General features: G+C 33.4%; 1 protein-coding gene across 1 annotated transcript; it reads right to left on the bottom strand.

The window, feature by feature from the left end:
• Window positions 1-4,952: 4,952 nt before the first annotated feature.
• On the bottom strand, window positions 4,953-14,576 carry LOC115958829 (GPI transamidase component PIG-S-like). Its single transcript, XM_031077073.1, has 12 exons — window positions 13,728-14,576; window positions 12,452-12,536; window positions 12,240-12,329; window positions 11,284-11,357; window positions 10,945-11,029; window positions 10,765-10,854; window positions 10,101-10,231; window positions 8,943-9,024; window positions 8,810-8,857; window positions 7,135-7,207; window positions 6,919-7,022; window positions 4,953-5,446 (listed from the first exon to the last, which is right to left on the bottom strand). Exons 1-12 carry the CDS (start codon window positions 14,501-14,503, stop codon window positions 5,327-5,329), a joined length of 1,758 nt encoding a protein of 585 aa, XP_030932933.1. The 5' UTR covers window positions 14,504-14,576; the 3' UTR covers window positions 4,953-5,326.
• Between the last annotated feature and the right edge of the window lie 1,080 nt (window positions 14,577-15,656).

Raw genomic sequence — 15,656 nt, 5'->3', positions numbered from 1 at the left:
GGGGAACAAGAACTTTGCCAAGTAATGTACAACTCATTATTATATATATATATATATATATATATATATATATAAATAAACACTTATTTCCTTATTTGGGACCTAGGCCATGGCCTAGGGGGGAGTAGTGATGCGAATCTCAATAGAAACGCTTTGAGACCCAACAAAAATATTGGAATATGTTGCGAACCTCAATCGACACGCTTTGAGACCCAACAAAAATATTGAAATACCTGCCCAAGAAAGCTAAAATTCAGATTTTGATAGAAAACCCTAACCCAACATTTATAAGTGAAACACAAACCAAAGGTATAAGTAACACCTTGACCCAATGATTATAATTGAATCACGAACCAAATGTATAAAGTTTGATCGCCACAAGGAAGAATCCCTGATAAGTTCACAATTCTTGAAGAACCAAAAGAAGAGCAAAGCCTCACCTTTTTTTTTTTTATTCAATAATATATATGAAAAACGTTTACAGATTTAGATGACTATTTAAGGGCTCCATAAAACTTGACAGACAATAAAATATATTCTAAAATAACTCCCAATTGATACCTAACCATATCAGGAATAAAGTTTAACCTAAAAAGCATTAAATGCACCTAAAAACAAGGAAATAAATCACCTAAACCTAAAATAACGTTTTTTACATAAAAAATACCAAAAATAATAAATTACAATAATTAAATAGTAAATTGTGTCCTACATCAAGTAGGGGGGAGCAAGAGCTTTTTCTATATAATGCATTTCTAACTGCAATGTTGCTAAAAAATAATTAGAATGTGAAACGAAAGATATTGAACCATCTGTACTACTTCGTGATAGTCCCTGTTGAATTTTGGATATATATATATATATATATATAGTGATTAATTTAAACTAAATATCACTTATCTATTGTCAAGAGTTTTATAGCTAAGGAAAGGAGTGTTGTTTGATCTTTTTATGAGTAGGTTCAAGATTCGAATCCCCCACACTCGATTTGCAACAATTTTTGAAAACTAAATTAAATTTAAATATATATATATATATATATATATATATATATATATATAAGTGAGAGTTGGAGTTAGTGTGACACATGGTATATGTAATCACGTATTTTGTCAAGATTTTACGGTAAGAAGTTCGGTTTACCAAATAAATTTGAAACCTAAAATTAAAAAATAATAATAATAAACTAATTTTGAACTAAGGAAATCAATATTAATCATCAATCCAGGGAAATTACTCATCTTGAGTATGGCCGGTCATATTATGAATGATACTCTTTTGCTAGCTGCTAACATTTCTGTTTCTTCTCTAATGTAAAAGGATCAGACAACCCTATTGCTGGAGGTTTGGATTGAATCCATTCCATACTTGATGATATAGCTTATCTTGTAACTTGTGACTTTTTTGTAGTCTTTTTCGGTATCTTTTTCTAATAAATTTGGCCTTTGAGTTTGAATTCTCCAAAAAATAAAAACTATTAATGCCCAAACTCCTTAGGACACCCAAAAATCCGATTCCTAACACTCAAAGATATACTAGTAGAATTCTATAAAATAAAAAATAATAAAAAAAGAAGAATAAACTAGTAGATGATTGGTTAGTTATTAATAGTTATTTTTTAACCTTTTTTTTTTATGTCGGTTAATGGTTATTAAAGCGGAAAAAATATAAATTATAATAGGAAACGGATTCCGAAAAGAAATAGGATTAGAACATATATAAATTAAACACGACTTGCTTTGCTACTCATCAGATTCTTAAAGTCTTTTGAACTTTTTACCAACTTCATTCTGATTTCTTAGTTTGAAGATGGCGTCTACAACAACACTGAATTCGAATCCTTATAACGATCACGATGTCTATATCTGTGCATCCCTTATTCCTCTCCCGAGGGGCAATGAATCCCATATCGATATAAACTACAAAGTCATCACAGCCTGGTTATCGGATGCTGAATTTGCAAGGAACCAGACATATACTAGCGAACAGCCATTCGACCCAATCAGCTTGCCATGCGACCTGTTAACATCCGAAGGTAGCAATAACCCATCATGGAATATCATATCAAGAATGATTTCTGGCATGAAAATCTCGTCACAAAGGCTCCACTGGAGAGAACAAGAACAAGGTGAAGGAGTAGTCTCTTCATCATCAATGCCAGTACCTTGGACAGTATTGAATGATGTTGACGATTTGATCAAACACATACTTGATTTTGCTCAATCCTTGGTGAAGAATAATAATAATAAGAAACAAGTTGTCATGGGGATGATGCTGTTAATTACAAAGGAGGTAACTTTACCACACCGTGAGTTTGAATGGAGAAGAAACAAGTTAGAACAAACACAAAGGTATTTTGGCATGTTTAGATGCATGTTACGTGAGGAGGCTAGAAGGGGTTCTAGGCCTATACATTTGGACTCACTTTTGCTGCTCGAGGAGGTGATTTTTAAGGATACTGATGATGGCTTGGTGAGTGAACCAACATGTGCGGTTTGTTTGGAGAATTTCTTGATAGGGTCTAATGTCACAACCATGCCTTGCTCTCACATCTTCCACACAAAATGCATTCTTAAGTGGCTCGCAAGAAATCATGTCTGCCCTTTGTGCCGTTTCGAGTTGCCAAAGTTAAAAGCTTTAGAGCGTGCTTAGTCAATTTTTTTTTTTTTTTTTTTGGAATAGATGATAAGTCTTTTTTTTTTTTTTTTTTTTTTAGTGCAAGAAGTGGAGAATATATCTGTAATTTTTGTGATATGTGACTTAGATTTAGTAGATTTAGAGGAAAAGTTTTTAACAATTAAGTTGCTATTTTATTCAACAAAAAAAAAAATTGTTGTTTTATCTCCAAAAAAATTGCTAAAATTTCATGTAGCTACTTGACACAATTACAACTTCTAAGCACAACTTATTATTATTATTATTATTATATATGATAACTATCAGGAGGATATCACTTATGTCTCTTATAAAATATAATCCCATATTTTAATTAAATTGAATTAAGAAAAAATAAAGACAAATAGACCACAAGTAATTTAATTTCCTTTTTCTCCACTTTTGTTACTTCTTTCTCCATTGCTATGTGTTCTCTTTGGAAAAATTATTAAATATTCTCAAAATATGATGACGTGATGCTCCCTCCTTTATATTTATAGTGGATCTCATCATAAATTAATTAGTGAAATCCACTATAAATGTGATAGAAAATGAACCGCGTGACTATGTTTTGAAAGCACCTATTAATTACTCATTTTCTTTGGGCTAGCATGGGTTTACCTAGGACAGTTAGACAAAAAAGGGCAGGTTTAAACTTGGTACCCATCAGAAAACTATTTCTTACCTGTATGGCAGGTTTTTATACAATAATTTTTGGAAGGAGGAACCTAATAATAATAATAATAATAAAAAGAGTGTTCTTTGAAAATAAAAATCAGGGTCAATTTATTTTATTCAATTAAATCCTCAATAGGGGGATAGCAAATTTTTCATTTTAGATAAGTAGAAGGGTGGCAATGTTTGAATATGACACTATTTTTGTACGGTAGGATTTAATGTAAATGGATTCATGTCAAAACAAGTTGACACTCTTTAAAACGATTAATAAATTGGCCAATTGCAAGTTGATCTACTTAACTTACAATCAACCTAAAATAATTTGTTCATATATGTGTGTGTGTGTCATTTTTATTTAACATAAATTTGAATTCTACCAAAAAAAAAATGTAAATAAAGAAATTTAATAGTTATATTGATAAATTCTTTGTTGAAACTTTAAACTCTAACCCTTTTACCCAAAACAAAGAAATTTAAAAACTCTAGTTTCGTTTTATTTTTCTAAGATTGTGTATTAAATGAGTTAAAATGAATTTTATTGCATCAACCCACTTTCTAAAGAGTTCGAATTTGATAAGGATATAGTTTGAAAGTCCGCTTTTACACCCTCCAATAATATCGTACCACATCCAATTTTTACAAACAGACGATTAGATGCTGCCGCACACGATCACACTTCTACTATTAGAAAATTAAAACTCAAACCGAACTTCTTCCTCTACAAGTTGCTGGAGATCTGCCAGGAGGAAAAGCTTCCACCAACAACATAGGAGCCTATAAAAGACGCCGAAGCTGCTGTGGACATGGTGGTTCTAGGTCGAATCTTGATGTTTTGGTATTAACCCAACATTCTTGTCCAATATTCCAAAGAAACACCGTAAAATTCAGCCAAGAGAGGAAAAACGATGACGTTTTTCTCTGATCCTCTATCTCCGACAACGTGTACAGACAGTACAAGTAACAGGAAGAAGGTTGCTTTGAGTTTTAATGGGTGGAAGTGTGAACGTGCGTGGCAGCATCTAGTCTCTTCTTTTTAAAAATTTGATGGGCACAATATCATTGAAGGGTGTATAATGGACATTTACACAACACCCTTATTAAATTTAATTCCCTTAATAAATGGATTATGTGAGTTAGAAAATTTTGACACAATTATTAAATGAATCTAATTAGGGTTGAATATCCTTACCTCGACGCAACACAACACAAACACAAGTTACACTACCCTTTTAACACAAATTACCATCCTTAAAAGGGATAAATTATACTTACATATTTACATTATATTTTCTAATTAAATCATTTTTTTGTTAAATAAATTAAATAATCTTTTTTCTTTTATTAATGAACATTTTTAGAAATAATTTGTGCTCAATATTTATTCTAATCTTGCCCTCACCCAAACCAAAATCTTGGCTCTGCCACTGAGTAAGGCAATGAGAGATTAGGGTTCAAATCACAGACATTGAGTCTCACGGGATAATATTACCATTGAACCATCACTTATTCACTTTAAACCCCAACCTTGGAAAATTCAATTGCCTTCTCAGTTGTTTTCTTACTTTGATGAACATGGCACAATTTCAACTTAAATATATCAAGGAATAGGGAAGAATGACTGCATTTAGAGACTTGATTTTGTATAAAAGATTAATCCTGAAGAATGTTACCAAAAATAAAATTATCAAACGAATGCCTTTCAATCAAAGGACCATAAATATCACTGTCTACAGATATTTACAAAAAGACAATGGTATTGGTGTATCTTGAGCTTTGCATGTGGTTTGAGGGGAACTTACATCCAAAGAAAGGAAGAACAAACACAAGCCAAAACGCAGCATATAGTGCCAAATTCTTCCCCGAAGCTTATAGAGGCAGGGCAACTATGTGCCCTTTGCCCCCAACTGGCTCGTCCTGCGCTCATTAGGCTAGCTTAGTAGCCATCCAACTATTGGAGCCTTGCTTCATGTCAACTCAGTTTTAGGAAATGACTTCAAGAATTATTTTTCACTTCAGCCTTCCATGCTAAGTACTTTCTGTTTTCTATCTTGTATCTTCTCCATTCTCTTAATGCTGCCAGGAGGACATGCATTGAAACTGGCAGAAAGAAAGGCTGTGCAAACAGGCAGCAGAAAACATTCATATATGAGATTTGGGGCCGATAGTAAATAGTTCGAAGAAAAATGAGATTAAATACTAAAAAATTCAAGAATTGTGGTCTAGTTTCAATGTGGAACCCAACGCCTTTATAAAATTACTGTAGTTATAATTGAGTCTTACTATTAAGTTTCTTTACGTTAAAAACGTTGCTAGTCCAGTTCTAATAGAATAGGGTAAACGAGCTCTAGGTCAAATGACATCTCCCCTTGTAAGTCCTATGCAAAGAGTGAGGTCATGTTCAAGACCCACTGGGTGAGTGTGTAACTTACCAATTAAAAAATAATAATAAAGTTCTAATAAAATAGGTTAGTTTGGTAGTTTCCATATCTTTTGTAAAAAGTTGCAATAGGGTGTTATAGAGGCTCATGAATCTTATTTTTAGTTTTTGAGTCCTTTTTCTATTTGATTTAGAAGTTCTTAATTGTTTTTCATTATTATAGGGATTCTGTCTTTCTAGGAAAATGTTATCTAGGAGGAAAAGGTTATTTAGGATTCCTTGTCCTTCTAAAAGAACTAACAATACCCTATAAAAGTCTCTTTATGTATTCAATAAAGGAAATATAATGAGATTGATTTTATTGAAATTCCAACAGCTAATTTTAAGGGTATGATTGCCTTCTCCTACTCCTACTTCTACCTAAGTGTGATTGCTTCGAAAACCTAAGTGAGATTGCCAAGTATTTATCTTTCTTTATTTCTCATTCTCACTGCTTTAATACCAAAACATATTCAAGATCCAATCTTCTTATTAATTAAGGCCTACATAAACCTTTTTTTTTTTTTTTTTTTTTTTTTTTGTAATTAAAGGCCTACATAAACCTTACAAATCAAACCCCATTCAAGAACCCTTTAAAATCTCACAAGAAATCTGAATAATTCTTAAAGATTCTACATCAAAATTGGTATTAGAGCCCATTAAGACTTCTATCTAGCGTCAAGATTACTTCAAGTTGCAAACAAGCAAGACAAGTCCACAATCTGAACTGTATAAAAATCTATACATGTTAACTACAAATATAAAAGTTCAACAGCAGCATATTTAACTCAGCTGAGTGCCATTTAATGTAGGTAGGACCGACTATTGAAATAAATCTTAAAATTTTGGTTTACAGGAATCAACACAACCTTTTGGGAATGAAAATGGGCATTGATCCAAAAACTTTAGAAAGAAAAAAGCTTTATTTTATTTTTGTTAGCACAGATTTTTTTTTCATTCAATTTCTTTTTATTGAAAAGTAAATATTAGCTTAAGTAGTGATATAGATAAATGATATTTGAGCCCATTTAAACCTTTATATATATGGTCATGGTTTAGCAAATATTTACAATTTAAACATTATCAATATATAATTTGACTGTAAAGATATTCAAAATAAATTTTTCTTTCAATAGGAGCTACAATACTCAAATGTTCAAGTAACTAACCGAATAGACAGCAAAACAATGCTCGAAGGAGTAGTAGCTGACAGACATAATCGATGGGTGAAAGAAGGCATCTTCTGCCAGAGATCTTGCTTGCCTAGAGGACACTGACAAGGAAAGAGAGCAAACTATATATTAGGTTGCTGCAATGAGAATATAGCAGAAATTCCTCAATTGAAGCTAAAGTACTACAACCTACAAGGAGCTGGAGTAACATACCAGCTGAAGCATCATAAAGTCCAAGAGAGGCATTCCTTTGAGCCAAGTTTGCCGCCTCAAGAGAATACTTTACCTTATCCAGGAGAAAACCAAAAAATAAATTAGGGGCACAAACTTCCATATGCTAGAACTGCTAAAAGTTTATCAAAACAAGAATCATGATCTCATATACAAAATAGCCAGACCTTTCAAGGTGTCAAGAAGAATTGGTTTGGAATAAGCTTAATCTATTATTTTTTTAGATCAGTCTTTTGAGTCAATGTCTGTTTTGGAAACCGTTCCTTCTCTTTTCTTTTCAGAGTTTTTATTGATATTACAGGTTTATATCATAGGTTGTAGCTATTTGGGTGTCCCATTTATGTACTCCTCATGTATTTACAATTTCTCATTTTTCTTTTAATAAAAATAAATACAGTGAAAACTCGTCAAAAGTATATATCAACTCACAACCCTTGTCCCTTGAGTATTATTAGGATGATTTAGTAATCTTAACTTACAATAAACTCAAGGCTACATATTTATTTTGGTGTAAAATATAAAACATGAAGGCAGCGAATACAAAAAATGAAATAATGCTCATAGCATCTGGAAGTTTATTTTAGAAATCTTTTCAACAAAAGTGTATTAGATGTCTTTTTTCATAAAAATATCTTCCAACTCAAATTTCTTTTCTCTGTTCTAAAAAACAGAGAACCATTTCCGAAAATGTGCTCTCATGAAAGAAACAAAGCAGAAAGTCTGGAAGGAAAAAGATGCTACATTTTGTGATAGGAAGTAGACACATTCTTCCTAATAGCAAGAATTAATAACACACAATGGTAAGTTAATTTATGGCACTTGAAGTCTTCTCTTCTGGTCATAAGAAAAAAGTGGCAGTAAACAGAAGACAACTGTACATGTCATGAAAATGCAGGATGGCCAAATGATTACAGTTTGGGGATTTAAGCTAACAAAAACAGAAAGAAGAAAGAAGGGTAATAAAAGCACAGGGAGGAAAGGAGAAAGAGAGAGGAGTCACTGAAGTGCTTAAAATAGACCTCAATAATCATGTTCTTCTAAATACTCATTAGAACACATTGTTTACCAAAATAAATACAAAATGAAAGCAATGTCTACTGATCGTGTGCATGAAACCTGCTAAAATTAAACTGTCATATTTTAGGTAGATAAATTTTTTCTATTACACTGTTTTCAAATCAGATCCCCAACTTAATGGTTGCAATCATGGTATCTAAATTTCGGCTTGAAATATAGTATTATAACCATATTTTCAACTGTCATTTAAATGACTTGCTCACAAAGATAAACACACAGTGGAAAATATAGTGAAGTAGTAACATAAGTGTACAGAAATAACTTCTAAGCAGAACATAGTTAAGCATAATCTTCATCCATTACTACTTTCACTGTGATTCCTCTTTCGTCTTATGCAAAGGCAGAATGTTCATGTCCTTTTCCCATATTCCTAATAGTGAAGTAACTTTCTCTTCAACCATTATTATAATTTTCATTTAAAAGGAAGGTCATATATTTTGCACAATGACATGGGCAATAAACCCAAATAACCATTTACACTCCTCAATTAGGGAGTAGAACATCCACCAGTTACTTAAACAATTGCAGCAAAACAGAACTACAGAAGATCAATCAGAAAGCATTCATCTTGATAACTCACCTGCTTACCAATCTCATCCATGATAATCATCCTTGGCAGTGATTGAACCTACATGAAAAAGAAATGGGGTGTTATTTACCAATACCTAAACTGAACAGAAGAAAATGAAATGTGGAAGAACTGTTAAATATACCAATCTGGAAAGAGATCCAAGTGTTGTAGCACACGAATGAAGATTAAAGCATGTATGTCGCCGTGCCAGGAAATCCAATTCCCTACAGGCAAATGCCCAGTAAGAATACCGTTATAGTGGATGCAATACAAGCCAAGTCAAGATATGGAAAGTACATATGATAATATAAGGTAAAGTTCAATCAACTATTACAAGCCTTCAAAACTCACAAAACCTTGTTTCTGGAAGACCTAAATATGTACCATACCGTATTGAGAAAAGCACAAGAAAGCATACAACTAAAACAGCAATGCATTTCTGCCACTTGGAATACTAAGATTAATGCAGTCTGTCAATGTTTACTCCACAAAATTTTACATGCAGAATTAAGAAGACTTGTTTTAATTAATGTTCCGTTTGTTTCAAAGTAAAATATTTTACAGTGAAGATATTTTCAAGTGTTTGGCATGACTAAACACTTGAAAATGCAAACCACTACCAGCCACCACTAACCACCCAAATGCAAGCTCAAACCACCAACCACCCAAAAACCAGATACGGAAGAGGGAAAAAGCCAGCCACCACCATGACCTATCACAACCTACCAACCACCACAAGCCAGCACCTAAAAATCAGAGCATTAAACCACCAAATCGGCACAAATCCGACCAAACCACTCCAAAAACCATTGAAAAGAAAGCAAAAAAAACACTCACAAACCTAGATCGAAAACCCAAAACCCGTAAACCCAAAAACTCAGATTGAAACTTAAGAACCTTTGGGACTGTGAGATCAAAAAAAGGTGAGATGAGAGGAGTCCACCGCCTCTGGTGGCGGTGGCAGGTCACGGCGGGTTTGGAGGAGCTCGGCCATGGAGGCTATGCTGAGAGAGAGAGAGAGAGAGATGGTCGGCCATGGTGGTTGTGGCTGATGAGAATTTGGGGAAGGGGATGGAACCGTGGCACCATGGCAGATGAGGAATCAGATGTGAAATGTTTTACACTTGTTTTAAGTGTAAAACATTTTACTTCTTGCCTTAATTTTACAGTTTGACCGGAAAATATTTTATAGTTAACCAGATTTTACAACAAAACAAATGTGGTAAAATAAGCGTAAGCATACAGCAAAAGTTACTCAACCCATCATTTTAATTAGATAACAAAAGAATAATTTTCTTACCATTCTGAGAAGCCTTTTTCACTGGCTAAAAGACTGTATGTGCCAGAGGAACCAAAATAAAGATTGTCAGATTTAAGACCAAAAAGTTGTCGGAACTGCCCCATGAAAACTTCAAAAACTTTCTGCAGATCCTGTTTCAGATTAAGGATTCATCAATCTTTCAGTCTTGAGAAAATAACTAAATCCCATTTGCAATGATAGAACATGAATGTCTAACCATCTCAAGTTCTGAATAAAAATCTGACGAGCTAGATAGTGCATGTTTGTATTTTTTTTTTTTTGATAGGTGATTGTGCATGTTTGTATTATAAGCACACTTTCACTAATGGAGTCTCTAGCCCTTTGTAATTATATACCTTTATTCCTTCTCATCTTTTTGTGTTTCTTTTGTATTCTCTCCTTCTACTATGGTTCAACTTTTTCTTTTTATGTAAAATCTATCTCTTGTAAAAAACATGCCACACATTTTTTGCCAAGGGGTAGAAAAATTTGTAAATCATATGTTCTGTCACTACACACAGTTTCTAGCAAAAACAAGAAATAGATGGAAATTGGGAAAGACAATTGGCTTCATGCTTTGATAAACATCAACTTTTAAATTCAAAAGTCAGTTTTCAAATGATATACAGAATACATATAAACGACTTTGAAAAAAACATCTAACCTGGTGGGAAATTGTTTGCCTGATAGGATGCTGGCTTTCTGAATCCATCAGACAACCTTGGGGATTCCAAACAATTACACCTCCCCACATCTTCATCATGTCATTAGTCAGACTTAGTAACACTAAGAAATTTCACAAGAACTGTAAGTATAAAGATAATATAAAGGCATGATAACTCACAGGAGATATGAATCCATTCGTCTTAGAAATCTCTCCATTTGGAAGCTGTAATAGAAGAGGGCATTCCTTTGCAGATGGTACATATCTGAAAGCAAATAAAAAGAACATTGACATTGAAGCTGTTAAGAATGGAAACATCTTCCCGCTACTGAGTACAGACACCAATTTTTAGAATCTGGACATACATCAACTAAAGGCCACATATCCTCAGATCCTTATATCAGATTGTCAATAGATGGAAGCACATTGCAATTTTGCTCAAAGAGTTAATTTAAAAATCAGATAAAAATACTTCCATTGAGATATTAACTAAAAGGAGAATCTAGTTAAAGAATATACACCACAAATTGCAATATCTTTGATCTCCCTCCTGCAGCAATAGAAGTATCCAAGTGCCACTCATTTGAATTGACCTATTATAAAAGGGAAATAACATTAACAAAATAAATTAGAAAGAAATTACAGATATAATTCAAAAGAAAAAGAAAAGAAGATCAAAAAACCTCTATTGTTAAAAAAAATACAAAAAAAACAATATCCACACACACAGACAGATAAATAAGAAAAATGGCCCTTGCTTACATTGCCCACATACTTCAATGAAGAAAATGGAGAAAGGTTTTTTAACTACAGTGACCTCATTATTTTCGAAGCAAACAAAAGGTAAGGAAATTTTGGCTCCAATTAATTTGGCTTTCTCCAAACATACAAAAAAAAAAACTTATGGCCAATGCACTTTGACTAATGAATAATGAAACTCTGCACTTAGCACTTATGTAAGTTGATTAAACAATATAATGCTGATATACATTATGTTCCCATTGTGTCACCACATATTGCTGCTATCATTATCAGTAACATCATAATACAATAAAAGTCTTTAACTAATGCACAGATTTCCTAGGTCTTGAAGTAAAATACTCCATAAATTACTACCCCTTTAATGAGAAGTGATATGTGTGTCACCTGTTGGATCTTGAAGTAAAATAATCCAAACATTACTTTCCATTTTACACTCTTAAAAGGGGAGAAAAGGTGATTTAAGCTAACCACCCCCCCCCCCCCCCAAAACTTTTGTTTTTGGGTTCTTGTAGAGAGCAAACATGTAGGTGACTGCATTCATGCACACACACACACTAAAATGTACTAGGCTTTTAGATCTTTGCACCAAGAAACTTCAAGAACTCATATGAAACATTAAAGGGGGCAAAGAGAATATAGATTATTAGAAATACTCTTCTAAATTTCTATTTGACAATTAAGTCATGAGGAGTTAAAGATTTAAAGAAGCATACAAAGAAAGGAAGATCCTTGGTGCTAAAGATGTAGCCTTTCCTCTTATCGTCCCAGAAAGAAAATGAAGACTTTGGTGTATGGTATAAAACCTGTCCAGCAGGCAGACAACAAAATCAAATTACAATCAGATATGAGGACGTTATAGATAGCCAATTAGCCATAATACAAAACAATGATAAGCATTTTCTAAAAACTTTGGAACATTTATTACCTGACTTTCCACACTGATGTTAGCTACTGGTCCTAAAGCCTTAATTATAGGGGCCAATAGTGTATCATCTATTGCTTGAAAATCCCTGCAGTAACAAGAGAATGCAAGAACAAAATGGAATAAATATTATGTGATGATAATCATGTTTTGATTAGGTTTCCTACCATGTCAAAGATGAAAACGATCCATAAAAAATATTAATAATAACACTAAGCCCAATTCATATAATTCTAACCACAGGATAAAGCAATAAAAAATTACTCCAAATATAAATCTATCAAGAATGCAAGAAAAACTAGAATAAATATAATTTTCTGCTAAACATGTTTTTAGTAAGCTTCCTACCATCTAAAGGATGGATATGATCAAAAATAAAATTAAGTAAAAAACAACTGACATAACTTTCACCACAGCATAAAGCAAGAAATTATGACTTCAAATATATACCCAACAACTCAAAACACCAAAACAAAAAACCAAAACAGAGAATCTTCACTTTGAGCTGTTATCTTATTATTATGTTATCCATCAGAGATATTGAGATATTTGAGGAGATCAGCAATATTTAGATATTTGGACTGAAAGCCACAACCAAAGACATGATAAACGTCTACAAGGAAACCAGTTCAAGATTCTGTCAGCTACCAATGCTTTCAAAAAAAATAATAATAATTAAGGAGAAATGACTTAATATTTGTAGCCAACCTTGTGTTATTAATGTTTTTTTTTATTCAATCAACTTAATTACCAAATTATTTTCCCTTAAAATCAAACATAACAAAAATGAAACAACTTTAACATGTCTCTAACATAAAACCCTACAAACAAAAAGCGATAATTTGGTAACTTAGACACACAACCAATGAATTTTCAAACCCACAACCTCAGCCTTCAGGCCCTTCACCCATTCTTAAGAAGAAGGAAGTGTCAATTGAACTAGAGCTCGTTGAAAAACCAAAACTGTTTTAACACTATAACTTTCAAAAATGACCTCTTGATGCTTCCAACAACGACATTCAAGGTTCAAATCCCATAAATATATATAGAACATTGAATTAAAAGAGTCAAAACCCAATATTCATACCAATCATAAACACAATCATGTGAATTTGAATTGAGCAAATTATAGGAAATCACAACATAGACAACTTTGAATTAAAAGAGTCAAAACCCGATATTCATACCAATCATAAACACAATCATGTGAATTTGAATTGAGCAAATTATAGGAAATCACAATACAAATAACAAAAGAGTCAAAAGCCAAGATTCATACCAATCATAAACCCAATCATGTGGGTTAGAATTAAGCAAATTAAAGGAAAGCACAATCCTCCCATCAGCCCCAACAGGCATAAACTCCCCATGAATGAACCCTTCCTCCTTCCCACCATTCACAAACACCTTAACAAACATCTCCGCCACCCTCTCCGCCGCCTCCACCTCCGAAACCCTCCCCACAACCCATCCATGCCTATTCTTCCCCACCACCCCCTTCACCTCCTCACTCTCCCCTTTCACCACCACCACACTATACACCTTCTCACCACCCAACACACCCGCCAAAGCCTCGTCAACACTCTCATCGTCACCGCCAAAATCGACGGCCCCGATCAAGGACCAAATTGGACCAGAATTCACAAGCTTTACCGATAAAGTACTGCATTGCGAGGTTGCGTTGGAGGTCAACTTGGTCAATTCGTCAAAAATCAAAGGCTCTAGGGTTTCCGCGTTGGAATTGTTGAAATTTACGAAGATAGCTTGGAAATGGCAAGGGAATGAAAGCGAAGGGTGGTTGTTGCTGGATCCGATTTGGGACGAGAGGGAATCAATTTCGCGAAAGGGAAGCGGAGCGCGGTGGATTTCGACGGATTTGTAGAGGAAAGGGAAAGCGAAGATGAAAGAGACGAGGACTGAGAGAGTGAGAGTGAGGCGCTTGAGTCCAGGTTTGGCTTTTCGAATGGTTGATTCGGATGGTTGGTGTGTGTGTTGTGGTTGTGGTTGTGGTTGTGGAGGTATTGGATTTGGAGGTTCTTCGGAGATTTCCGCCATTGTTGAAGTGAAAGAAGCTTCTTTGCTTTTTTGAAGTTTGAACTCACACAAAGTGTGACTGTCTATAATGGCAAGAGAGCCTATTCTTCATCTCTATAATATTTCTAAAGCTTCCTAAAAATAAATAAAATTATTAATTAATTAATTAAAGAAAAAATTACTCCTCTAAATTTTTTTTTATAATTATTATAGAAATTAAGAATGAAAAATGTTTTCATTGGTAGATTATATATTCTTTATATTCTTAGGAAGTATACTAATTTTTGTGCAAATTAAATGTTATTTGCTATTGGATTAAAAAATTCATTTTATGTAAAATTTTAAATATGAAAACTTAAAATTTACGCATTTGAATAATGGTATGACTATTAATATCAAATTATCTTAAAATTTTGAAAGTATTTCAAGTATAAGGAAAAAAAATAACCCAGTAGAAGATTTGTTAAAAGTCGCATCTAATAAAAAAAATTTGAATGGTATAAATGTGTAATATAGTTTAAAATTACACATGTGTAATTTTAACTAGTGCGAGACTGGCAAAGTTCACTCATGCCCATCACCTTTTTGATATGGAAAAATTTCTGCTAGACAAGAAGTTTTTGCCAACCCTATATAGAATAAATTGATTTTTTTTTATCAAAAAAATTTGATTATTTTTTCTTAACGAGTTGTTACTAATTAAATATAGTAAAATGTTAAAGCATGTCACAAATTTTAGTGCAAACTACTTAGAAACCAATCCGGAATAAATGTGATTGATCATTGATATCATTTTAACAATATAATAAATTCCCATAAAAAAACAATATGATAAATGTAAGGACGCGATTTCTAACGAACCGTAACAGTGTTGGGTTCGCACGTAAAAAAGCCCAAACAATATCATTTGTAGAGCGTGGGTTTGAAAGGCTAGGCTTCAGTCACCAGACGGTGGGTTTCTCGTGGTGTTCATACATGATTAAGTCGTTTTCGCCCTAGGAGTCTTTCTCCTGCAGGCGAGCTGGGAGGCTCTGATTTTTGGCCATTTTTCCCAGCCCCTTGCCTGGATTGCTTACTTTTCCTTTTATACTAGCCTGTGTTCATTATCCTTCGTCCACGTGTAGGATCGGCATTCCAAGACTGATACTTGTCCCATCAGCCCATACCCAGAGTG

Source organism: Quercus lobata, chromosome 9 (genome assembly GCF_001633185.2).
Source record: "Quercus lobata isolate SW786 chromosome 9, ValleyOak3.0 Primary Assembly, whole genome shotgun sequence".
Lineage (NCBI taxonomy): Eukaryota > Viridiplantae > Streptophyta > Magnoliopsida > Fagales > Fagaceae > Quercus > Quercus lobata.
The sequence above is the reverse complement of the archived record's forward strand: the minus strand, read 5'-3'. Positions and strand labels throughout refer to the sequence as shown.

Excerpts from the sequence above, each read along its gene's own strand:
- LOC115958829 (XM_031077073.1), bottom strand. The coding sequence starts at position 14,503 with ATGGCGGAAATCTCCGAAGAACCTCCAAATCCAATACCTCCACAACCA. Across the intron at positions 10,232-10,764 it reads GGCAAACAATTTCCCACCAG|GATCTGCAGAAAGTTTTTGA; the intron begins GTTAGATGTTTT and ends AATCTGAAACAG. Across the intron at positions 9,025-10,100 it reads GAAAAAGGCTTCTCAGAATG|GGAATTGGATTTCCTGGCAC; the intron begins GTAAGAAAATTA and ends ATTTGCCTGTAG.